This window comes from Homarus americanus, unplaced genomic scaffold, assembly GCF_018991925.1.
Source record: "Homarus americanus isolate GMGI-L3 unplaced genomic scaffold, GMGI_Hamer_2.0 scaffold49667, whole genome shotgun sequence".
Lineage (NCBI taxonomy): Eukaryota > Metazoa > Arthropoda > Malacostraca > Decapoda > Nephropidae > Homarus > Homarus americanus.
Window position 1 is genome coordinate 9,019,154 of NW_024738608.1, and position 27,424 is coordinate 9,046,577.

Here is a 27,424-nt window from a genome sequence, read left to right on the forward strand (position 1 = left end):
CTGTGGAGAGTTGGAGACAATACTCTCAAGTTATACGTGAACAGTTGGCGTGACGCAACGTGATCAGTACCGACACTACCAGCAGGCGGACGGTACTGATCAAGCCACATTAACCCTTTGAAGATCGATGACACATTTCTTTTCTCTTTTCTGACTATTATTAGATGATTTTATTCAATTTAGGAAGGGTATATGAAAGACAATACACAGATGGCTAATTCAGCTAGTCTATACTGTTTATTCCCACAAATCCTTCCTAAGCTGCATAAAAGTGTCTTAATGATAGCCAGAATAAACTGTCAAAATACGTCACAATCCTCAAGGGGTTAATAAGTGCATGAGCATGTTTTTAAGCCTGGGGTACGGTACGGAATTTTGCTCATTTTTCCGTACCTAAATCGTACCGTATCGTACTTCAAGGAAAATATTGTACCATAATTCCGTACCGTACATTCTGACTAAATATCAACCTTGCCGTACAGTAATGCCAGCCTTGCCCCCAAGTGCTCACCTGAAGATAACAGTCATTTATCTCACCTGAATAACTGTCTTAAGGTTTAGATTGGCTAGTGCAGTTTCTTTGGACTGTGCCTGACTGTCTGTTGGCTCTGGACTGTCATTAACTGGTTGAGAGAAGTGGTAGGTCTGGGTCCCACAGTCAAATTTCTTGCTGTTTGATTCTCTACGGCAGCACAGACACACCTACAGCCAGAGGAGGTGAAGATTAGACACCCTAGTTTATTGTACCTAACCTGATGCTGACCTAACCTGATGCTAAGCTAACCTAATGCTAACCTAGCTTAATGCTAACCTAACCTAAGGCTAACCTAACCTGATGCTAACCTAACCTGATGCTAACCTAACCTAATGCTAACCTAACCTCATGCTAACCTAACCTAATGCTAACCTAACCTCATGCTAACCTAACCTGACCTGACCTCACTGGAGTAAAGATCACGGCAGACTTAGCTCCTGGGAGAAAAATTTTCAGTAATGGCCAGTTGTAAACAAGGCCGAGCTACTGGCTGAGTTGGTGAAGGTCAGAGAAGAAAACTTGAGATCAAAGGAAGTGAGGAGGAAGACATGAGAGAAGGAAGCTCATGTCTGATGAAGACTGAGGTGAATGGATGGTTGAGAGGAACGACCAAATGGTGGTGAGAAAAGACACCAAGAAAACAACAACAGATAAGTGTAAAAACTCTTTCAGTCCTTTGATAGACGAATTGGACCTTACCATAGTCAGGGTCAGGGCCGAGGGGAAGGTACACGTTACCATAGTCAGGGTCAGGGCTCAGGGGAAGGTACACGTTACCATAGTCAGGGCCGAGGGGAAGGTACACGTTACCATAGTCAGGGCCGAGGGGAAGGTACACGTTACCATAGTCAGGGTCAGGGCTGAGGAAGGTACACGCTACCATAGTCAGGGTCAGGGCTCAGGGAAGGGGTCAGGTCAGGGCCGAGGAAGGCACGCTACCATAGTCAGGGTCAGGGCTGAGAGGAAGGTCATGTTACCATAGTCAGGTCAGGGCCGAGAGGAAGGGCACCATAGTCAGGGTACCCACCAGTCAGGTCAGGGGCGAGGGGAAGGTCACATAGTCAGGTCAGGCCAAGTTACCATAGTCAGGTCAGGGCCAAGGGAGGGATGTTACCATAGTCAGTCAGGGCCGGGAAGGTACATGTTACCATAGTCAGGGTCAGGGCGAGGTGTACATGTTACCATAGTCAGGATCAGGTGGGGGAAGGTACATGTTACTATAGTCAGGGTCAGGGCCGAGGGAAAGTACACATTACCATAGTCAGGGTCAGGGCCAAGGGGAATGCACATGTTACCATAGTCAGGGTGAGGGCCGAGGAAGGTACATGTTACCATAGTCATGGTCAGGGCCAAGGGGAAGGTACATGTTACCATAGTCAGGGTCAGGGCCGAAGGGAAGGTACACGTTACCATAGTCAGGGTCAGGGCCGAGGGGAAGGTACACGTTACCATAGTCAGGGTCAGGGCTGAGAGGAAGGTACACGTTACCATAGTCAGGGTCAGGGCTGAGAGGAAGGTACACGTTACCATAGTCAGGGTCAGGGCTGAGGGGGAAGGTACACGTTACCATAATAATAATAATATAATAATAATAATAATAATAATATTAATAATAATACATTTTCAACTGCACAATAAGTTTACAAAATATTTTAATATTTTATAGAAAGGTTATATCCAGGATGAGAGACAAGTACATGTAAGGATCCGACTATAATCCATAACATTATTTTAATACAATTAAATAAAAAGATTAACTTTATATTGTTGAACTAAGATTTTTGTTCATATATCCAAATTTAGTTCAAATAACCTCGATAATTTAAAAGTATGACAGCGAACTACAGCAACAAATCCACCAAAGAAAAGTGTTATTATAAGACTCACAACCTTAAAAAATATTGTAAAATTAGCATTAATAATTTAACATGAAATAATTCAAATCAAACACGAATCATGAAAATGATTAATATTTAAAATGTAATAAAGAACAACTTAACCACAGACACAGTGACTCATCACAACATTACACTCTCATTCTAACATTATTTTCTCACCCACTTTGAGGTTAGCATTAATTCAAAATTATTCTATACCATTTACTGTATAAGACGTCCTTCAATTGTGATTGAACCCGAGATAAAGTGAAATTGTGTTTTAATCATAATAACGGCTCACTGGTGCACGGCGTAACCCACACGGCTATCTTGGGAACAATTTAATTATCATTAATAATCTATAATTACTCTCCACATCTTTACTAAATGCTTCATCAATATTTTCCTTTATAAAATCTTTGTGGATCATCTGATACCATTACTAAATACATTTAAGGAATATTAACCTAGATATTAAATTTTCACTATATGACGTGATTTTCTCTTCACAGAAGCCATACAGTATTGTATGCATAATTTGGTATTATAAACTAGGTAGTTTGATTGTTTCCACCAACAGTTATTTGAGACATTTAGTGAAATTTTTATGTACAGCCAATCCTCGACTTACGACCTACTCAACTTACGACCACCCGGACATACAACCGCCGAAGTCGTACCAAAATGTTGTCAAATTACGAATTTTCGAGTCCGGGCGTTAGAGGGTATGCACCAGGGGCAAAGGGTCAGTAGGTGTGCACCAGGGGCAAGGAGTCAGTGGGTGTGCACCAGGGGCAAGGGGTCAGTGGATGTGCACCAGAAATAAATTTTACATTATTACAGATATTTCTTACTGGTGAAATGTAAGTGAAGGATCCAGTGTTTTGTTGGACCTTGCTGTACATCCATCAGCAGCGCAGGATACTGGCATTATACACAATATAAACACAGAAAACAAAGGAAAGAAAGGAAACTGCCACCTACATATTTTGAGGTGGTGTGTGATATATGCGTGTGGCAGGCATTTCTTGCCAACCCCAAGATGGCCTCTGCGCGCTCACGTTGGCTTCACTTTTCCAAGCAGATGCCGCCTCCACCCTATTATACCTCCATGGATTAATATAATAAGTCAGTCAATAAGTTTTGTAATATTGTGTATTAATACAAAGGCCAATCAGGCCAGTAAACGCATTTGTTTACACTTAGTAACTCCGACATGTGTATGAATCTGCGTGTGGGTGAGGGTGAGCGGTAACGACCATGGAGAGAGACAAGTGAGGTCGAAGGGAATGTCTGGCCCAGCAACCACTACAGTATTTTACTTTCAGGAGCCCACCTGGTGTTTTGAGTAATGCCTGGGACCACTATGCAACCTCCCGTAAGGATCTCTGGATATCTCATGCTTTCAGCATCCTGGAAGTGAAGATGTTTTGGTGCTATTTTGAGGTGGTCACTGTCACTATCTTTGGCGACCTAATGATGCCGGATGCACATCTAATCCTGGTATGAATGTCTCTGAAGGATCTCATCTACCTAACAAGAGAGTAGAGGGTGAGAAGGTTTCCTGCTGTGTGTACCTTGGTGCTAAGAATGTATTGTTGAATGTTTCTTATTTCAAGTGCTATTGAGTATTTGGTGATATTATGAAGGATTGACCTAGCTGAGGAAGTCAGTTTTTGTATGGAGAGGAAGAAACCTTAATTATATGGAGAAGGTCGGTTATTTTTGTGCGGTACAGTGTCCTTAATTGCTTGGGGAGGGTCATCTATTTTTGTATTGTGACTGAATACAATAATTTTATATGTCAAAAACAAATTAGTTAAGGATACTGGCTGGTGTTTCACCCTTCCTTCCACCCTCAACTTTGATTAACGAAAAGCACAAACTCACAGTGCTAGACTGCTTTGCCAGCTACCAAAAGAATACTACACATACTGTCCTGCAGTTGGGTGGCAGCGACCTTAAGTTAAGAAGTAAGTTAAGTAAAACCTAGTATTAAGTGACCGAATAAAGGGCAGCGTAGTGTGATGTTGTATGGCTGTTCAACATGGACAGTTCAAGAGGGTACCATAGGTCTATTTGAGCAAAATTATATGAGAATGGTAAGGTGGATGTGTAATGCGACACTGAAAGACAGGAGGCCCTGGTTAGAGCTAAGAGGGAGGGAGGCTGGATATTGAGTATTGGCAAGGTCCTGCATAAAGGCAGGCTGAGATAGTGTAGGCAAGTGGAGAGAATGAATGAGACCAAGTGGTGCATGAGCCTAAATGTGGATGAAAGGCAAGCCAGGGGTAGGTCAAGAATTGTATGGGGAGAGGTTGTAAGAAATGAAATTAGTTAGGAACCTGGCAAGGGAGTGTAAGAGACCGTGCAGCATGGAGACCTACCATCAGATAACCATGGCTATAGCGTGGAAAATGGCTATAGAACAATGATATACTGTATGCATTTCACCAGTGGTGGGCACAGCTAAACGAAAAAATAGCTTCGCTAACCGCTAATCTGCTAATTAAAAAGTTAACTTCGCTAACGCTAAACCACTAAACAGCAAAAAAAATTAGCGGAAGCAAACCGCTAACTTTTATTATATGAATTTAGTTTCGGTGTGTTTGTTTTTTGGCTCTAAAACCCTTAAAAACAGACCTAGAGAGCTGAAATTTTCATATGTTGTCTTGTAGCTTAGACATAGAGCTTTCCAAAGAGGTATAGCATGCCAAGATCAGATGATGATCAAGGTGTACACAAATAATTAAATGAACAAATGAAATTAAACATTAGTTTACATTCAAGTTTCAACATACACTTTATAATCTTTATTTACTGTACGAAAAGACAGAAAGTATTAAACGAATCCAAAAACTACAGTACTGTATAACATAGCCTAGGTAGCAAATAGCATCATGGCAAGATCAGATGATGATCAACTTATCAAGGTTTTACACAATGCTTCTCAGCTGCTGCAGCGCGGCGTCGACAAATCATGTCTTGTCACGTTTACACGTACTAACATGCAGTCAGCCAAGCGTGCCTGACTGGCTGTTGGAGTCACGTGTTACGGCGTCACACTCTTACAACAGATAGAAACAAACATGTATAAATTTTGTTAGCTGACTTAAAGTTAGCAGAACTTAATTTAGTGGAAACTAATTGGTCCACTAATGGTTTCCAAAGTTAGCAAAAACGCTAATCCGCTAACGAGAAAGTTAGCTTCACTAATTAGCGGAACCGTGTCCACCACTGCATTTCACATATATTTTATTTATTGGCTTATAAACATTATGTACACCAAAAATTGTCATTAAAACCATGTTTTGTAGCACTTTAAGACATTTTGGGGAAGGTCTTTTAGTCGGAGTGTATCTTACCTTTTATACTGGGAGTCTGTGGGAAAATGAGATCCGATTTATGAAAAGCTTTACAGGAATGGAATCCTTTTGTAAATTGGGGACTGCTTGTACACATCACGAGGCAGATTAAATAATATAATGGTACGGGTGAGTGATTAGTTGTGGATTATTAGAACAAAACTCTTTGTATAATATTTGCATATTTTCATAGTTTGATATTTACTGAAAAAACATGGGGTTATAATTTCAGAAGTGTTGACTGGGGAAATTTTTTTTCTCTTAAAGTGGGGGTGGGGAGAGGTTCGATTTAGCCCCATGGCTATGAGGCTTGCACCTGTTCCACCTGATTTAGTTGAAAGCCCACACAAACACTTAAGAAAATGGATGGTTAAATTCTACTCTAACCTTAAAAGCACCATAAAAAATTGCCTATCCCTAAACAATAGAGCCTTGAATACACTAAAGGGCCACCATTTATATTAAAAAGGAGAGACTAGATGTCTTTTCCCTGTGCTAACAGGAGTTATTCACATGATCTTATTTGTGGCTGGGTCTGGAATGAACAGACTATGCATGTGTTATGACATTTGACTAGTTAACCCCCTGAAGTACAGTTTCCTTCTTACCCCATTTTCATGGACTAGAGTTGCTTTTTTTCTGGGGAAGAGATATGGTTATTCTTTGGATTATTGCCCACTATTGGTTCCTGGGTCCTAAGTCCACATCCTTCATTGGATATACAATATTCAAGAGTTGTTCTAAACTGGCCTAAGTTATAACTGAGCTTTGGAAGAGTTATTATGGATAATTCAACAATAATGTAACTTTATGGGTAAATATTGTCAGTTATACTGGACCAGAGAATTCCATGGATACATTTCTTTATATAAAGCATCCCAAAACAACTTACTGTGTGTGTGTGATATAATTACAAGACTCAAAGTAGGGTATAAATTAACAGTCAAACTTTATTATCTCTGAATTTTTTTATTCAAATTACCTTCAATAATTACAAGCTCCATGGTTCAATTGATAGCAGTCTGGCTCTACACCCATGAGATACAGCTCAATTTCTGTGGTCATCAGTCAGGCTTCACCCTGGGCTAAATTAATTAACTCATCTTGCCAAAGGACTGCCACTCCAAAAATCGCAAGAAAGAGGTGAGTATGTGTAGCTTTTGTCATCAACAATTATCAACAAAAGACACAAGAACTACAGTATAGTCTCGATTTACGCATTTGGTCATTTACGCGGCACATTGCCAGACCGACAATTTTTATTACACGGTTCATTCCATCATTTACGCGGGCAGGGTGCGCACAAGGTCGCCCAGTCAACAAAATATTACCGAGTTCTTCACCCACCACAGCCGGCCCAAGTCAGTGATAGTGAGGATATGGACTTTGAGGGGTTTGACAAAGAGGCCCTGCAAGCCTCTGTGGTGGATAGTGATACAATTGATACAAGTGATACAGGCGAGGGCCAATAATCTGCCCTCTGCCTCGGAACCAATCCCCCATTCCTGTGTGCCCAGCCATCTTTTCTACTAAAGTAAGTGTTAAAAAACCTAATATTATTGATATTTCTCTTAAACATTAATTGTGTGTGCATACCATCATAAAATTAAGATGTTATTTTTACGACAACGTACATATTGTGTCGGAAAAAGTGTAGTTTGGGGGTCGGCCCAGTCTCTATTTCAATTAATCCCATATGTTCTGTTATTTCGTTTACGCGTTTCTCGTTTTACGCGAACCTCCACAGGTTCAATTGTCCACGTAAATGAAGACTATACTGTAGCCCTTATCTTATGCACATTATGGAATCTCAACAATGTCAAGTATCAAATAGTCTTTGCGGATAGGCCCTGCCTTTTCATTAGGTATAACTTGCGGTCATGACGAAGCTTGGTCCAGATGCCTAGGCACATGTTCATCAAGCGCTCATCTCTCACTTCCTTTGCTACAGACTGAGCCCAGTGGTATTCACTTTTTATTACCATTGCTGCTAACTGAAAAAAAAAATACTTTTGGTTTTCATTTACAATCCATGAATTACAATTCAATTAACAGTAAAAGAGAAGGATGAAGTATGAAATTCCATTTTATGGCCTATAGCAGGGATGCCCAACCAGATCTGGCCCACAAGCAATTTCTTAATGGCCCCCTCCATAAATCAAGGTGCCCAAATGCATGCCATCATCTCACCTGAGATATAAATTTTCTTTACAAAGTACAGTGTATATGGTATGTTTAACTTTTAACAATAAGTGTTTGAGACAGGTAACTTCTCAGATTGGACTGAAAATTTATGAAATTCTGTTCATCCAAATGAAAATTCAAATCTCACACCAGGCATGGCCTGGGAGTCAGCTGGGCAGCCATTTTGCCTCACCATACATGCACAAATGAACTCTTGCTCAAGATCAGAGTTGTAAAAAGTACCGGACTTTGTTACTGGGAGATTCACTAGCTTACGGGAGACCTCAACTTCACATATAGGATGCAGGCTGATTTTTTCAGCCATTTTTCAGACAAAAAAGTCTTATGTGCCATAAAATACGGTAATAAAGAAGTTAGAGTCTGGTGTATCCGTGGCTTGAGTCTGTAATGAATACAGCATGAAGAAACAAACTGTGTCAGACATACATAAGGCCAAGCATAAACTTACAGCATTTTCAATGAAGTATAATGTTGATGGCGCCAGTACATTTTCATCTGTTAACATTGCTGGTGGCACTGTAGCCAGGCTACTGGGCCAAACTGTGAGGCATTATGGTTGTTTTTTCAGCTCATATTTTTAGGTAGATATACATAATTTTCTTCATTTATTTTTACTCAGTTACATGCACACACCATCCTACATACATATTATTGTGATAAAAAAAGTAAAAGAAATAATTGTCCTAAGGGCAAACACATAAAGTGAATATACATTAGGCCATTTAAATTCGCGGGGGTTAGGTTCTCAAAATGGCCGTGAATAGCCAAATCTGTGAACATCATTTGCTGACCAGGGTGGGGGGAGGGGACATTTTTACTTGTGTACAAAGAAATTTATATTCCCTTGATGTGTTTGCCCTTAGGACAATTAATTCTTTTCCTTATATTGTACATGTGTGTGTGTACACACACACACACACACACACACACACACACACACAGAGTGGCACCAAGATGGGACCACTCTGCTTCCTTATGCTCATCAATAATGCCCTAAATGAAACCCCTGCTCGCTGGAAATATGTCGACGACTCCACCATTGGGATCAGCGTCAACAATTCTGCTCCCAACTATACCGCCCTTCAGGATTTATTGAACAGTCTCCAAAACTGGGCCACCAACAACCATGTCACCATCAACCATACCAAGACCATGGTTATGCACATCAACCTCTCCTCCGACATTGTCCCACCTCCTTCCATTACTCTAGGTCCGAACACACTGCAGGTTGTAGATTCCACGAAGCTCCTCGGCGTCACCATAGACAACAAACTAAATTGGAAACCACACGTCAGTGAAGTTGTCAAATCCTCCAGTTTCCGTCTCCACCTCCTCCGCCGACTCAAGTCCCTCGGAGTTCCTGCACACGAGCTCCTCAGTGTTTACACAACATTCATACTTCCCAAGCTCACCTATGCCTCCCCCACCTGGTCTTCCTCCTAAATGCCACACAACGTAAACACCTAGAAAAAGTGCAAAAGAGGGCATGCAAGATTATTCTCTCCCCTTCCTACTCCACATATCAAGAAGCGCTCAACACACTGACCCTTTCGACTCTCACTGACCATCACCACGACCTCATCTGCAAATTTGGTAAGAAGCTTCTACACCATCCTCGACATCGGCTCCTACTACCACCTGAGATCCCTAGTCCGAGAATTGCTGTTCGACACCACAACCGCATCCAGCCCATACGTGCACGAACTGATCGCTATAAGAACAGCCCAGTCCCAACCATTGTAAAAATTATCAATAACTTGTAATAATCCAGTGTATTCACTCCCAGTAAACACTACTCCTTGCACTGTCACTATGTTGAAATGAACTGTAGTTTGAGCTTTTCCCCATCTAGTTATTATAAGTCTTATTTGTGTCACTTATGTTACTTGTATATTATTTGTAATTCGAAACCCATTCCCCAAATATGTAACTGTATATTTTCAGCCTTCTGGCTGCCAAGCTCTTTCAATAAACCGTTAATTATTAATTATTATTATTATTATTATTATTATTATTAAGAACAGCCCAGTCCCAACCATTCTAAAAATTATCAACAACCTGTAATCAACCAGTGCATGTATTGACTCCCAGCCAAACTTACCTTTTTGCAGGGTCACTATGTTGAAATGTGCTGTAGTCTAAACTTCTCCCCACTTCGTTATTATATATTATATTTGTATTACTTACGTTATTTGTCAATCAAGTGACCCATATCTCCCAATCATGTAAATCAGTGTTGACTGCTTGGTGTTACTCTTCTTCTCCTTATAGATCTCAGTGTAACAACCAAGACTTGTCATGAATGCTGCACTGAACCTTTGAACTACGTTCTCTGTTTGAGTCGTCATCTATAAGGATTTGCATTGCTTGCTGGAACATGTTGAATGATTCTGCCATCCTCTTGGAAGTTAGCGTTCGTTGGGGTTCGTCGTCGTCGTCTCCAATGGGACTGTGTTCTGTTAGTTGTTGCAGATCTTCGTTGGTGAGCTCTTCTGTAGGGGATGCCAGGATGTCCTCAATATCCTCTGATTCCAGATACTCAAGGCCTGCCTATCACCAAGCTGAGGATATCCCTATTCACAGCTGGGACTAAGTCCATGAATCCCATAAAACTATTGATACACTCAGGTCACAATTTACACCACACACCATTCAGGCAACTTTCTGAGACCTCTTCCCATGCCTTGTCAATGTTGTCAATTGCCTTGAATGCGGCGATGACGCCTTGGTCCATTGGCTGCATCAGTGCTGTCGTGTTGGGAGGCAGAAATACAACTTTTACACTGTAATGTAAGTCATCCAGATTGAGAGAATGAGCTGGAGCATTGTCAAGGATTAGAAGATTTTTGAAGTCAAGGTTCTCCATGGCACAGTATTCCTCATTGCAGGGACGGGGTACACGTTTAACCACTGGCTAAATGTGGCGCCGGTTATCCATGCCTTCTTATTTGCCTTGTAGATCACAGGAAGGTGATCCTTAAGTAGCCTTTCAGTGCACGTGGGTTGGCAGTGCGAGAAATCAGCATAGGCATGAAGTCACCGACAGCGTTCGCGCCAAGCAGCAGCGTCAAGCGATGTTTTGCCGCTTAAAACCCGGCGCTCTTTTCTCCTGCTTGGAGATATAGGTCCTCTCAGGTATCCTCTTTCAAGAGACCAGTCTCATCCACACTGAAGACTTGCTTCGATGAGTATCCTCCTTCCTGGATAATCCGTTTGAATTCTGGCGGGAATGTCTCGGCAGCAACCGTATCTGACCTGGTGGCTTCACCAGTCATCTTAATATTGTGGAAGTTACACCTGTGCTTAAATCGCTGAGACCAGCCTCGGCTGGCCGTAAAGGTCTCTTCCTTCGATCCTTCACCCTCTTCTGCCTTTATGTCGTCAAACAAGGATCTGGCCTTATGCTGGATAACCATAAGGCTCACAGGTGCATTGCATTGATTCTGGTCCTCCATCCACATAGCCAGTATCTTTTCCAGTTTTTCTAACACAGTGCTTCTAGTACTAATTGTCTTCGATGCACACAGAGAAGAACCACTTCCAACACTAACCTTAATCTTGTCAGCATTGGTCCGGATAGTACACACCGTTGTGGGGGTTAGCCCAAGCACAGCGGCTACGTCCACAACACGTTCCCCTTTTTCAAGTCGGGTTAATACATCCATTTTCGTAGCAAGGGTAATGGTCTTAGGTTGCCTCTTCACTACACTAGCATCAGTAGCACTTGATGGGTGCTTGGAAGCCATTTCGAATGGTTGGAGTACAGCAAAGCCACTTAAGCACACACAAATGATGTGAAGTCGTAACAGAGATTGGCTTGGAGTCGCTTGGGGACGATGTGACATCCGGCAAGTGAGGGCAGAACGTCTAGCCGAGAGAACGTAGCGCGGCCAGACAGGAGCCTGTGATGTGCCGTAGAAAGTAGTCCGTGACGACGCAAAACGACGTAGTATAGGATCACTGGGACATTAAACAAATTTTTGGTCTCTAAAGTTTAGCGACGTAGTACCGAAACAATGTTAAGCGGGACGACGTTATACGAGGACTTACTGTATTGGAGGACACATTACTCTCATTATTCGAGGCTTTAATGTATAAGAGAAATACATATCTTGTAGTCTAATTTGAAAATGGTGATGGGCCCAGTGATAAACAAATTATATAAACCATGCATTTACAGTGATCCCTCGGTTAACAAAATTTCGGTTAAGAAACTGCCTTCCATAAGAATCTTCAATTCGGTTAACGAACAAAAATTCGGTTAACGAATGTCTTACGAACCGACCTCAACATGTTTTCGCTTGCACTGGCCGGGCAACCAGCTTTAGTATCAGTCCACCAATACATTAATCGGTTCTAGGGATTAAATTCCTTACTATTTTAGTAAATATCAAGAAGTTTAAACTATTCAATAATTTTAAAAGTTTAATATTCAATTTTTTAGTCATTTTAACAATTATTGAACATAATTGAAGGTAAAGTGACTACAGTCGACCCTCGTTAATTTGGACTAATAGGGGGAGAAGGGTGTCCGTTTTAGCCGATTGTCCGAATTAACCGATTTAGGGGTTAATATTGCATTATATTTCAAAGTCATTGTTTTCGTCACGATTTTATCCCACTTTCCACTGTCATACGTACGTAATTTCAGCAAAAATATTACATTTCCGTGAATGTATTATATCAAGCACAGTATGAATAGAATATCATTGTAATATAACAGTATTTTAACCGAAAACTAGTAAAAAAACGAATAACATCTCAAGAACATTGGAAGCTTAGGTAAAGTCTTTTGTTTTTGTCATGTATTTTATCCTATTTTACATTGAAATACATCACGTTTCAGCAAAACTACTATTTATTTCCGAGAATATATTCATTCAGGCACAGTTTAGGTAAAATATACATGTGATGTAACAGTTTTTTAACTGATAACGATTCGAAAAACACGTACCCTCTAGCCCTGTTCAAGGAGAGGACTGGGAGAAGCTGTTTGGTGCTGCAGATGATGACAAGGAAAATGATTTGGATGGATTTTAATGAAAATATTCAGAAATATGCAATTGTAGTATTTATTCAAGTCAATTAGGATAGAATATTATTGTAATACAACAGTTTTTTAACTGAAAACCAATCGAAAAGCGATTATGGTAACATCTTTTGAACGAAAGAAAGCGAAAATCATTGTTTTCATCACGATTTTATCCCACTTTCCACTGTAATACATACGTCATTTCAGCAAAAATATTACATTTCCGTGAATGCATTATATCAAGCACAGTATGAATAGAATACCATTGTAATATAAGAGTATTTTAACCAAAAACTATTAAAAAAACTAGTAACTTCTCTTGAACATCGGAAGGTTAGGTAAAATCTTTTGTTTTCATCATGTATTTTATCCTATTTTACTTTAAAATACATCACGTTTAAGCAAAACTACTATTTATTTCCGAGAATATATTCATTCAGGCACAGTTAAGGTAAAATATACATTTGATGTAACAGTTTTTTAACTGAAAACGATTCGAAAAACACGTGTACCGTCTAGCTGATACTCAACAGCTGGTGGTACGTCATGCCTCGTTGTAAACAATAGGAGGTTGAAGTAGATTACCAGGTATTATATTAAGTGTGAAATATCAAAAAGGTTTTTATTACCGGTATTTTTTGTAGATCAATGAGAACTGTGATACCGCATATGATATGATAAGTTAGTCTGTGCTAAAAACTTCAACATAGACTACTGAAAGCACGTTGTAAGGTAATTTGGCCTATTGTAAGTTGGGTGCTTTGAAGCCAGTTCCATGAACTTCTCCCAGTGGTAAATCACATCTTTCAACTCTTTAGTTGACATATGGTCATCACTTTAAATTTCCTCCTCACCACTGTCAACCTCTAACATCTCATCCAGTTGCTTCAAGTCATCAGGAGTAAGTTCCTCCTCATGAGACATCACAAGCTCTTCGACATCATCCTCTTCCACTTCAAGGCCCAATGACTGACCAATGGACACAATCTCCTGGTCCAACTCTGTTTCTTCCTCAAATCCCTCAAAATCATGGACTACTGATGGCCACAGTGCTTTCCATGAAGAATTGAGGGGTCTAGTGGAGACTTCTTGCCATAATGACGCAATCAATTTTACAGCCTCCAGGATGTTGAATTGTGTCTTCCAGAACTGTTTCAGTGTTAGTTCAGGATCATTGGAAGTTGCCTGATGACACCCCCTGAATATTTTCTTCATGTACAACTTCTTGAAGTTGCTGATCACATTCTGGTCCATTGGCTGTATGATTGGTGTAGTGTTGGGAGGCAAAAACAACACTTAACAAAGTCAAATTGATACTCCAAAGTTCTGGCAAGTTCAGGGTCACGACCAGGAGCATTATCCGTGAGGAGACGAGCCTTTAAAGGGAGTTTATTGGTGGTTAGGTAGCTCTTGACAGAAAGGCAAAACACATCAACAGCCCATTCATTAAAGAGCTGTCTTGTCACCCATGCCTTACGGTTGGACTTCCAATAAACTCCAAGCTTTGTTCTTACCACTTTCTGTTGCTTGAACACCCTGGGGTTTTCAGAGTGGTAGACAAGCATAGGCTTCAGTTGGAAATCCCCTGAAGCATTGGCACCAAGCAATAGAGTGAGATGGTCTTTCATGGGTTTATTCCCAGGTAAAGAGGCTTCATCTCTGGTGATGAATGTTCTTTTGGGCATCTTTTTCCAGAACGGCCTAGTTTCATTCACATTGAACACTTGCTGTGGAAGATAATTTTCTTCCATCAGTTCTTTAAAATCCACTAAAAACTTTGCTGCCCCTTCCTTATCAGCACTAGCAGCTTCGCCATGCCTAACAACACTGAAAATGTCACTTCTTTTCTTAAATTTTTCGAACCAGCCTTTGATGGCCCGAAAATCTTCAAATTCTGAGCCTGAAGAACCAGGTTGATCTGTCTTTAAATGTTCGTAAATCTCCCTGGCTTTTTCACAAATGAATTCAGTAGAAACTGAATCACCTATCATCTGTTTTTCCATAATCCAGATGAGAAGCAACCTCTCAGTTTCTGCAATTAGGGATCTACTTTTAAACACTCTGGTAGATTTGTCTCTCACTTTCACTTCTTTAAATTTGTCTTTCTGTGCAAGAATTGTCGACACAGTTGATGTCGACATGCCATATTCTTTGCATAACGCATTTGTTCTAATGCCTTGTTCATGTTTTTTTTATAATTTCCTGCTTCGTTTGGATTGAAATCGATTTTCTTGATCTCTTAGGCCCCATGCTGGATTCAAACAATGTCAACACGTGATTTTTTAAGTTTAAACTAGCTGTAAATAAAGAATATTTTCTTTAAAATAACACTGCACTGTGCTATATATTGTCAATATGTAAAATAAATTTCAAAATGACCAATAATTTGCTTGGAAACACAGAAAAAAAGCATTAAGTTGAAGAGTCTCAAGCAAGATGTTACCTCCACTGAAAACAGAGAGACTAACGCCTGTTTGCTGTGTTAAGAGGCTGGATGCCGCGCATTAAACTAGTCACTTTACCTTCAATTATGTTCAATAATCGTTAAAATGACTAAAAAATTGAATATTAAACTTTTAAAATTATTGAATAGTATAAACTTCTTGATATTTACTAAAATAGTAAGGAATTTAAACCCTAGAACCGATTAATGTATTGGCGGACTGATACTAAAGCTGGTTGCCCGGTCAGTGCAAGCGAAAACATGTTGAGGTCGGTTCGTAAGAAATTCGTTAACTGAATTTTTGTTCGTTAACCGAATTGAAGATCCTTATGGAAGGCAGTTCGTTAACCGAGGCGTTCGTTAAACGAGGGGTCACTGTACTTTATCTATAAATCAAAATATGATGCAAACTTTTTTTTTGTAACTTCAGATTCTTATAAATATTATCTTTGTAAATTGAGGACTGCCTGTATATTGTACTGTACATTCTTCATATAAGTTTTCTGAATTCTTTATTAACAATTTAAAATGTTGAATTGTCATTTTCTTACCTTAAATTTATGCTGCTGAATGAGGGATATTGCAGCATAGAGTCTACACCTAGAGACAATAAGGGGATCTCCTAGGCGAAATGCAATGTCCAACTGCTGCAAAGATATTGTCCCTGCTCGTTCTGCAAACTGTGCACTGTAATCTCCAAGTGCCGAACATGCACCACCCAGTGTGGAGAGCCAAGACATTATAGTATTAAGATGTTGCTTCTCTTGAACTGAACGTTTCATTATATTACACCATTCATAATCAATGATATAAGGCATAGAATCTTCCAAAGTCCACCTTATGATTAAATGCTCTTTATGTTCGTTTATCATATCTAGAGAATATTTCTGCTTAAACTTTAATAGCCATTGTTGATATACTGACAATCTATATATATTTGAAATTTTTAATTCTTTTAAAAACAATGAAAAGTGTAGCCCTTCACTCTTGCATTTCAGCTGAGGAATCCCTTTAAAAGAGTTTTTAATGCTCAATTTTTTCATTCCCTTTTCAATACACTCAATATTAAGAATCTCATTCATATTATAATTTAAATGACACTTCTGGCTACAATTCAATATGGACATATGACAAGATTCTTTTCCATGGCAATCATCTTCAAATATCCATGTTGATTGTGTTGTGCTGTGAGTTACAGCAACACTTGAAGCTACAATCAACTTGTCCCAGTGTGAAGTACCAGCAAACACCACCATATGTACGACACCTGCCATCTTTGGATCCTGTTGATAAAGTACACTGTATAAATTGCTGTGTTTATATCAAAGATAAATTTTATAATTGGTGGATTGCCAATGGTATCTAATGACCTGTGCATAAATTTAGGATATTTATACATTACCTAGCTACTAAAGAAACCACTCCTCCTTCCTGGTTAAATGTCTTTTGAATAGTTTCTTTAGCCATTACTGGGAAGTAAAATTATTCAGTCCCCTAATAATGTAACAAATCAGTTTTGAAGAACAGGTTGGGACCAAGCACATTCTCTTAAATCAAGTTTTTCCCAAGACTCAGTATTCAGTGGGGTCTCATTTTGCATGGGTATATCGTACTAATCCGCACATTGGAAATCTGCGCAAGCAATGCTCTTGAACATGAGTTAAAATCACTTCAGTAAATCCTTGAAAGTCTAGACCTCGTAAGTGCGGATCGTTTCAGGGAAAGAAACATTTGTTCAAACCTTATATATTTGTCGTTTGAAATTCCCGCCAAGCGCGGTCATTTGAAATTCAACCAACAAGCAATCCCTTGGCCTCTTTCTTCTTTCAGACTTGTGCGTAAACAGTTCATTCCCCTACTCGTAGAATGGAGTTGTCCATAATGCTGCACTGTGATTGGTTAGGTATAAGTTCAACACACATTCAGCCACAGAAAAATGGTAAGATTTTAGGTAAAATAATTCGAACAATAGTGATGATAATCCTCCCGGGAAGAGCGCAGAATATGAGCACACACACACACACACACCTAGCCCAGTCCATCAGTCTTCATTAATTTTAAGTCAAATTACAAATTAAAAAAAGGTGTTGCCAAGTAGTCCTCAACAGCTGATCTTCAGCCCACCACCATGCAGTCATGGACTTGTGCATCCGTTAACCACACACAAATTTATGTCATACAATACTGTAAGACCTACACTTAATATAATATCATAAAACCAAGCACTAAACCAGCAATACATCACAACAGCAGTTGTCACCCTCATTCTGGATGCATTGCTCTGTTAATTCCCATGTTGGGGTGTATGGATGGTGTTGGAAAGAGTGTGAGTGTGATGTTGGGGTGTGTGGTTGGTGTTGGGGTGTGTGGTTGGTGTTGGGGTGTGTGGTTGGTGTTGGGGTGTGTGGTTGGTGTTGGGGTGTGTGGTTGGTGTTGGGGTGTGTGGTTGGTGTTGGGGTGTGTGGTTGGTGTTGGGGTGTGTGGGTGGTGTTGGGGTGTGTGGTTGGTGTTGGGGTGTGTGGTTGGTGTTGGGGTGTGTGGTTGGTGTTGGGGTGTGTGGTTGGTGTTGGGGTGTGTGGTTGGTGTTGGGGTGTGTGGGTGGTGTTGGGATGTCAGAAGGGGAGGGGGGAGCTAATTAGTGGCTGCTTAGTGCACAGTGGCCCCCAGAACACCGAAAAAAAAAATTGGTAAAAGTGCGGACAATCAACAAATCCGCACCCCCCTTTACCCCAAAATTGTCCGTACTTTCGAGGGTTTACTGTCCAGTATATTGTACCAGACTTGCCAGACCTTTACTCTAGAACGACTTTGAGTAACCAACTTAACTTTACCAAAAGGACACATAATATCACATAAGCTGTACAGTAGGGAGTGACAGTTTGGCAAAAGTTTTCAAAATCTAATTGCTTGGGTTGGATTATTTGTCTATCGGCCACGCTAATTCCGAATATGTTTGAGTTTTTTACATCATTGCATTAGAAGGTTTGTGGATACTTTTGGGTTTGGCATGAAAAACGCGAAAAAACTGTAAATAATAAAGGGACTGGCAATGTGGCACAACCTGTTAAAATCAAATTATTGAATTGGATTATTCGACTACTGTGTACACTGGTTCATAATATGCTATTGTTTTACAACTCAATGCGCTACAAATTATGCCGATATTTTTGCTGCAAGTCACCACATACGTATATTTCGAAAACCAGGGCCCAATATTACCAACGGCGTGGATAGATTCCGTGGAATGAATTCAGGACATTCCCGCTCATGGAACATTACCAAACTCCGTATATGTGCCAATGGCAGGCCAATGGCAATATTTACAGAGTTTGTTGAGGCTCCCTGGACGGGAATGCCCTGAATTTATTCCACGGAATCTATTCACGCCGTTGGTAATATTCGTCCCAGGACTGATCAACGAATTCAGCCCAAGTAGCTTGACTTGGACAGTTAAGGACAAAATCTCAGTCCGTACTTTTGAATAAAATATTGTTCAATAGGTGGTGATATTGAAGTGCTGAAAGTTGTTTTTTCTGTGTTGTTTTGCAGTTAGTTCAAAGGGCCGCCACCAAGATGGGTCGTCCTAAGATTAGCAACACTCAGCTGCGCCAGGGTAACGATAAGGTGTTCGGGGTTCGGATGCCTCTGCCATCTAACAAGTTGCCTCTGAACAAGGAAGTTGGAAGTGCCCTGGCTTATGAAGCAGAAAACGAGAGGTTAAGGAGAAGAACAAATGCTTTTGATTATATGGATGCCACCAACAAGGTGACTGAGAAGGTACTGGATGTGTATAGGAAGGCCACTGTCCCCACTATCTCTGAAATCAGGGTGAAAATGAGAGTCCACGACCTGTGGAGGATGCGGAGGGAGACGATGATGATGAAGGGAAATGGACAGAAACAGAAAAGGAAGAAAACGAAGAACGGGAAGCTGAAGATGAGGTTCGAGGATATAGCTGAGAAGTTGTTTGATGTGGCAGACGACAGCAAAGTGCACGAACGAGAGAAAAGCTTCCTGGCAGCCCAGAGGAAACCGGGAAGGGAGGGCTGCATTGATGGCGTTGACAAAATTGTGACTGCCAAGCTGAAAGAAGAGAGGGAGAAGGAAGCGAAGAGGGCAAAGAAAAGGGCTGAGGAAGAGAGGAAAACTGAGAAGATGAGGTCAAAGAGTAAGGAGGAGATGGAGAGGATGTCGTGTAAAGTGTCGGCAGTGGATGACAGTGCTCAGGAAGAAGATAGTGATTATAAGGATGTCAATGACAATGAGTTCAAGGCTATGGTCGACAGGAGAGCAAGATCAGAGAAAAGGAAAAGGGAGAAAGAAGCCGAGGACAGGATCGGAGAAACTGCTGACAGGTTCAAGGTATCCAATGATGCAGTGGCTCACATCGCAAACACCATCAGAGCTGCAGACAACATCATAACTGAAGGGGACAAGTCTAAAGTGACTAACTGGAAGAAAGTGGAGAGAGTCAGGAAGAAGTCACGAGAACAGAAAAAAGAAAAGTTCAGGGGATTCAAGGTCAGAGGTCTCATGGTAGATGAGAGGATCAATGAGAACAAGATAGTGACTGGTGTAGGTGAGAAGAACCACAAGAGATTCGCCATGGAAAAGAGGGAAGACTGTGCAGTGATCGGCTTCCCTGGTGAGGAGTTCCTTGGTCACCTGGTCCCGGTGGGGGGAAAGGGGGTAGACCTGGCCACCAGCCTGCTGGCCTTCCTGGAGGAGCGCGGTATTGACACCACCGACCTCCTGGTTGTCCTTAGCGACGGTTGCAACAAACTGAGTGGCTATAATCACGGTTTCATCGCCGAGTTTGAAAGGCTGTTGGGACGGCCTCTCCTCCACATCCACTGCCTGATCCACAGTCTGGAGAAGCTCTTCGGCCTTCTATTCAACCATTACGCTGGCCCAACCACTGGTCCCGCCTCCTGGAGTGGTGAGGAGGCTCGGAAGCTGACCGGCAACGTGTGGGACCTTCCGGTGGTTGAATTCGAGGCCGTCACCAACACCTACCTCAGGTCTTTCCTGGATGCCATCCCCTCCGTCGTCTGGGAGGAGTTCAGCTGGGACACCCGGTATCTGTTGGAGATGGCCAAGACGGTGGAGTCCGGCCACATTGAGGAGAGATGGGCCAGGGCACGGGCCGGAGCCATGACCAACGCCAGATGGCAAAACACGGAGAGCAGGGAGCTGAGGGCCTACATGAGCACCACCTCCCCCAGCGAGTCACAGAGACGGATGACCTCCTTCATCATCCTTATCTACGTGCCCTCCTTCCTGGAGATCAGGCAGAGGAATCTGCTACTGGAGGGCCCACGCCACCTCCTCGCCATCATCAACCGGGTGAGGACGTACTGCACCCTGGAGGAAGTGGAGCTGCTTACTCCATACCTCCAGTTCAACGGCTACTTCGGCCAGCACGAGGTGGTGCTGGTCTCACTGCTGGCCTCCATGGACAAGAGTGAGAGGGAGTTGGCCCTAAACATCATCAAGCAGCTGAGGAAGAAGGAAAAAAGGCACAAGAGAAAGACAGTGAGGAAAGTGAGGAACCCTCAACTGAATCTGGCAGCCACCAAGCTGTCAGAGTTGGTTGATCTGCAGAAGGCCAGCTCCTCCCCTCCCATCCTGTTCCAGCACAGTGACCAGGAACTGGAGCAATTTCTGGAGGAACCGTACAGTGAGCCAGGTCTGCCCTGCACCACCACCGCAGTGGAAAGAGGAGTGAAGCTCACCACGGAGGCGGCAGACGTGGCCAGCTCTGCCTGGCAGCAGGACCAGGTCACCTGGAACAAGCTGGAGGCCAGGAAGAGAAACAAGCGGAGGGCTAAGAAAGAGGACTACCAGTGCTAGACTGTGGGGACACTGGGACTGAGGGACACTGTGGGGACAGCCAATGTTAGTGTGCCAACTGTGCTAGTGTGCTGCTGATAAATTGAAGCATACATGCCAATAATAAAGAATGTCTACCATTATTCTTGTTTTTTTTTATGTCGAACCGAAAAGTATCCACAAACCTTCTAATGCACTGATGTTAAAGATTCAAACATATTCGGAACCAGCGTGGCCGATAGACAAATAATCCAACCCAAGCCACTTGATTTTGAAAACTTTTGCCAAACTGTCACTCCCTACTGTACAGTATCTTCATTATTAAATAAATATTGTACTAAAGCCCAGGAAATTAATTAAGCGATACTCCACCAGTGCCACCAAATAGTGGAACTGTGGGAAGCTCTGAGAGACAATGGGGGTCCAAGGCAGGGGGTGAAGGCTAGTCAGATTCAAAGCCTTCAAAATTAACTGCAGACACTTGTAAAGCGACTTCAGCTTCATCACCATTCTCCAGAGCAGCAGGATCATAGTCACTGGATTCTCCTTGAATTATTGAGGCATAAAATAGGCGGTGATGAAAGCTTGGCATTGGCGTTTAAACTCCAGGTGATATTGCCTGTAGGGTTCCACCAAACTGTTGAACTGTGCTCCGAATTCATCACTGTGTTGCAGGTTGGGCTCAGCACTCACTAAAGCATCCTTGAGTTCTTCAAAGTTGCTGAGAACTTGAGTCACCTGCTGCTGCCCCGTATCAGGCAGACATGCTTACAGAGCTCCAACAAGACCCCCAACGGCGGTATAGGCGGAAACCCAACGACTACACCAGCGGACGAAAGCAATGCCTGATGGACAAGCTACTAAGGCGAAACCCAACAAACTGGGCTATTGGCAGTCCATTGCAAGTCTCCCTCTCCCCATTTGTTGCAACACTTGCACCACTGGATGTATACACACTACACCATATTCATTAAATATATCTCTCCTTTCCCGATAAAAGCGTTGCCGCCTTACTCAGTATCATCCAAACAACATCTCCTGAAAATTTGGTGTAATTCCATCAAGTCCTTTTGGTGCCAACCGTCTGATCCACCATTACCAATTTCGGTAGTGTCTGAGAACAGCACAACCATCAGAAGTTGTTTGATTTTGTTAATTTTTTCCATAGATATCCTTGGATAATAATAAGTAATAAAAAGAATACAACAATGCACAGAACCTAACCTAACCAACCAAAGAAAAATAGCCGGGGAGCAGACCTCTCGCCATATCAAGCAGGAAGTACTTATTTTGATATTTGCTACTAATGAAAGCAATGTTGTAGAAGAGTCATGGTGTAATTTTACATTTATTTGTGAACGTGAGAGTACACTTGTGGCCGAGCGAGTCGGTTGCAAATAAGCAGACAACACAGTGACTCAGAAGATTTTTTGGATTATTTACGGTAGATAATTAATTTCTTCACGTACAAAGCACATAAAGACATCAGTTTAGTGTCATATGATCAATTTTCCCCATGTTTTACCCCACAATTCCCCCGATCCTCCATGCCCTGCTTACTACAGGTGATTTATGATCGTAGATAGAGAAAAAACTAAAAAATTAAAAAATGGTTAATATTTAGAAGTTGCCAACACCTATTTATATATCGAGTCTCAAACAGGGTGAAAGAGGGGAAAAAACTACAATTACTTTATTCTTAGCATTTCCGTCAGAAATGTATTTTTCCGATGGAAATGCTAGAAAATATTTTTTTTCTCTTTCTCCCTATATAGGACTCAATACATAAGTAGGTGTTGGCAACTTCTAAATATTTTCCCCCAAAATAATTATAATTAAAATAAAAAAGTGTTGCCTCTTTTAAAATACTTACTACAATGATTAAGACATCTGTAGAAGAACATGAACAAAATCAAACAACTCATTTTGGTAGTACTGTACTGTACAGTAGTGCTGTTCTCAGAAATTACCCCAATTGCAGATGTAAGTGATAATACAAAAAACGTATTATACTGAACTGTACTTACGCATTTCGTAAATATTCACTTGTTGCCACTCTATGAAATCTAAGTGGAAACTATATTTTTCCAACAGTTTTTGATGTGTTATGAACAAATAGCGAATTTGACCTTCATTTCTGGTGAAAATCAATAATTTCTGAGATAAGCCCGCCCCCCTCTAATCTCAGAATCTAGACATTTGCTATAAAAATCAAGGTCAAAAGAGTTAAAAACACATAAAAACCATCATAAAAACAATTTTGAATCAACCTAACCTAACCGAGGGAGCTCTACAGCTGTTTCAAGTTCTGGTTGTGTTCCGGCACGTTGTTTGTTGTTCTGGGTGAGTACCGCCACTTACGAACATATATAATAATATGATAAATATCTCACTAAAACGTAATTTGCACCAAGAATGCCATTGAAGAAAAGTGTCTTAGAATTGCCAAAACTACCGATTGCAAATACAGTATAAATTTCCTGAGATTCGTTTGGTGGCAACAAATGAAAGGACAATTTTCATACATAATAAAATGTTAAATATCCACTCATACATAATTTGTGTCAGAAATTACATTGAAGAAAAGTATTTTAGAATTGTCAAAACTAATAATTACAACTATAAAATTCCCAAGATTTGTTTAGTGGCAACAAGTGAAATATGACCACTCATTTTTTGTTAGTTTCATGAGGTAAGAAAGCATTATTGATCTAAAAGAAATTTCTTAAAGTCGTCACAAATTACTGAAATTTTAAGTATTACTGTACTTAGGATGTCTAGGGGTAAAAATATCTTTTCAGTCATCCAGAGATTTTTAGGATTTTAAGTTTTGAAATCAATAGTTTATACAATTCTATAGCATTTCTTCTGCTCATGATTACTTTCAGAGAAAAAATAATAATAATTGGGTTTTGGGTGGGGGGAAAATAAAATAAAATAGTAAATTTGCGATAAAAATTAAGGTCAGAATAATCCTAAACCTAACCTATTTCAACCTAACCAAACCTAACCCTAAACCTTACCATAATTAGACTCAGAGTTGGGTTCATGAGATCCTCCTCATCATACACAAGTCGCACTGTCTGGCCGCTCTTTCTCTGACTGTAGGGGGATCTGCCAGGGGCCTATACTGAGCTGTGATTGGTTGATCCAAAATTATACCCACCAATCAAAGTCCAAAGACTCTAGCACATGCATAATACAGCATAGTAACCAATAAAGAAATAAACAAGCACACAGGAGCTCACTCAGACAGTGGTAACATCAGCAAGAACTTGGAAAAAAATACGACGATTATCAAACAATTTATTACGATTTTCTCGGAAGTAATCACAAGCGGAAGAAATGCTATACTGTAGAAGTAAAGGGTCTTAGAATTGTCTAAACTACTGATTCCTAAACTTAAAATCCTAAAAATTGCTGGATGACTGAAACGATATTAATACCAGACTAGGTAGCTGAACCTAACAAATCCACCCTAGTTTTTTTATATTATTTTAGTTTCAGCCCCAACTCGGTTAGAGCAATTTTGTGTTTACCATTAGTTATATCTCATCAAGAGGAACAACTTTTTCCAATACCACTTCCGTCGCAAATGGATATTAACTGAGTAAATTCACGTAAGAAATTAAAGTAAATCGTCTGTTTGTTTACAACTGACCCACTCGATTTGAGCATACTTTCATGTCCACAAAAAACGTAAAATTACACCATGATGCTTCAACAAAGCTGCTTTCATTTGTACCAGATATCAAAATACATCATTAATATTTAGTAGTTGCCACCACCTAATTGATTATTGAGTCATATACTGTATGGGGAGATAGATAAAAAAAATTTAATTCTATTACGTTTCCGTCGTAAATTTATAGTTTTTGAGTTATTTTAACTTCAATTTTTTAATACTTGGCCAATCAGTGTGTGTTGATGGGATGCCATAGTTGTCCGCGCCGATTAGCGTGAAGAGACGGACACTGACGAAGACACCACTTCCTCATTCAAGTCCCATCACTCTATCCTCTGTATCTCTTACTTAAGGTAGTTTCTTGCACTAGGGGTTAGGTTAGATTAGGTAAGTTTTTTTTTTAGGTCTTTAAATTGTTCGACCTTCCACATTTGTTCAATACCTCAACTACTGCTCATTTCCGATGGCAATGAAGGTAATATTTGTATTTAACACAAAGATTTACACGATAAAAACCCATTTTCAAAAGTCCATTAGGTGGTGGCAAATTGGCAACTACTAAATATTTGCCAAATAAGTATTTTCTGTCTAATATGGTGGAGATGGCTAGAAAGTTATGTAAGGTTAGGTAGGTTTCTTTGGTTGGTTAGGAAAGTTAGGTAGGTTTCTTTGGTTGGTTAGGTAAAGTTAGGTAGGTTTCTTTGGTTGGTTAGGTCAGGTTCTATAGGGGAGTGATAACTCCAAAACGACTCATTTCCGACAGAAATGTAAGGCAAATTAGAATGAATCACACCAAATACCAAGGGAAAAAAAAAATCTATGGTCGAACAGCAGTTGTGGTTGAAACTGTAAATTTACCTTTTTTTTTTCTATAGAGTCAGGCCAGTAGTTAAGACATGGAGGATTCATATCTAACTGCCTCATCGAATGATATTCCTGTATCTATTCAAGCATGAAATGTTCTGTAAATAAAATAACCCCATAAAAGGATAGTTTTTTGGCGCTCACACAATAAACACTCACCGTATGAGCGTCCGCCCTACCCTAACATCATATTAAACTGAATACCTAAATAAACTCCATAAGCCACATCTTCAGAAAAATACATGGTAATTATATAGGACTAACCCGTGAGCGAAATTGATTGAAAACAATTATAAAAACGTCGGATTTTCATTGTCATATTATAGTAGACACTGTTATAGTTTGTGGAAATGTTAAAAAATTTAAAATTTTTAAAATAAACGCTACTTAACATTCGTGGGTATGAAGAACAGACCTAACCAAACAAACCTACCTATCCTTACCTAACCTCCCCGGTATATTAAACAGAAAGAACTTACTATGATATGGTGAAATTTGAGGAATTTTCTGGACATGAGATGAAACGGTCGCATCGGTGCTATGCAGCCCCTGGTGGGTTAGTCCTATATATGAACCAAAAACATACTTATAACATGATATAATATAATACTACTATAACTTTTTAAGATGGAGATGAAAGACAAGGCGCGGTGTTGAGTACGTCAAGACAGTGTTATGATCAGTGACGTCACGCCACTCGCTGTGCCACACACCGACAATTCCTTATTTACAAAAACAATCTCTCTCTAGTTTGCAATAAATAAAAGTAATACAAATAAATATAATGGTAAATGAGACACTATATTTTTAAGCAGATGTGTACATTCAATTAAATCCCACAAATAAAGTTTTTCGTGACAGGTACTAAGTAGTAGGCATGTAGCATACTGTAAGTGGCCAGTTGTCAATTCTCTTTAGTTGTCTATTTTCTCTTTGTATGGGCACACAAACGTACGTACATGTACATATCTCACACTCAGGAATGAGGTAGAATAGAAACTCACAATGCGCTTTCTGTATATATATTGTTGTACAGTGCAGTGCTTAGGAGTGACTAGGTGAGGAGTAGCTTGCTCAGAGGTCCTGTAGGGCGAGGAGGTTTCTGAGGAAGCTGAGTGGTGAGGTGCTGTTGAGAGATGATGCTGGTCCGGTAGTCAAGTGTAGGAAGAATTCCCCGGTTGTTGTTGTTGTTGTTGTTGAGATGTCGGACCGTAGTCCGACACGGGCCTTTGCCTATAGGCGGCCCGTTTGGTGGTTCCGGCTGGAGCTCCTGGAGCAGCCAGACCGGATTGGGATTGGAGGTGGTCCTGTGGGTTATGGGATGTTTGGGTTCACACTCAGGATGGGATGAAGAAAGGAAACTCACAATGTGCTCTCTGTATACATGTTGTATTGGATGTACAATGCAGCTTGGTGCTGGGAAGTGGCAGCGTGGTTACAAGCGTGATGTAGAAAGAGCTGGCTGGTGAGGGTGCTCAGAGGAGGACAGCTTGTGGGTCGCCATGCTCGCCGGCGGGAGCGAGGGCCGCCAGGCAGCGGCGGAGGAGGTGGTGTAGCTTGCTGCGGCTGTAGCTAGAAGAAGAGAG

The 27,424-nt window shown here is 40.8% G+C and overlaps 1 protein-coding gene across 3 annotated transcripts; it reads right to left on the reverse strand.

Annotated features, from left to right (window-relative positions):
* LOC121874260 lies at positions 1–26,561 on the reverse strand. Of its 3 annotated transcripts, none has more exons than XM_042378360.1 (3): positions 26,458–26,561; positions 16,009–16,740; positions 1–702 (listed from the first exon to the last, which is right to left on the reverse strand). In XM_042378360.1, the coding sequence occupies exons 2-3, from the start codon at positions 16,729–16,731 to the stop codon at positions 529–531; spliced, it is 897 nt and encodes a 298-aa protein (XP_042234294.1). In that variant the 5' UTR covers positions 16,732–16,740; positions 26,458–26,561; the 3' UTR covers positions 1–528. The 3 variants fall into 3 exon arrangements, with proteins under 3 accessions (XP_042234294.1, XP_042234292.1, XP_042234293.1); XM_042378358.1 differs by having other exon boundaries at positions 26,318–26,540; XM_042378359.1 differs by lacking the exon at positions 26,458–26,561 and adding an exon at positions 24,313–26,266.
* Positions 26,562–27,424: the final 863 nt, after the last annotated feature.

Bases quoted from the DNA above. Each gene is read 5' to 3' on its own strand.
- LOC121874260 (XM_042378358.1), bottom strand. From the start codon at position 26,371: ATGCGACCGTTTCATCTCATGTCCAGAAAATTCCTCAAATTTCACCAT. The intron at 16,741-26,317 runs GTAAGTTCTTTC...CTTTATCAACAG, and splicing joins TCAAATTTCACCATATCATA to GATCCAAAGATGGCAGGTGT. The intron at 703-16,008 runs GTAAGAAAATGA...CTCTGGCTGTAG, and splicing joins TTCAGCAGCATAAATTTAAG to GTGTGTCTGTGCTGCCGTAG.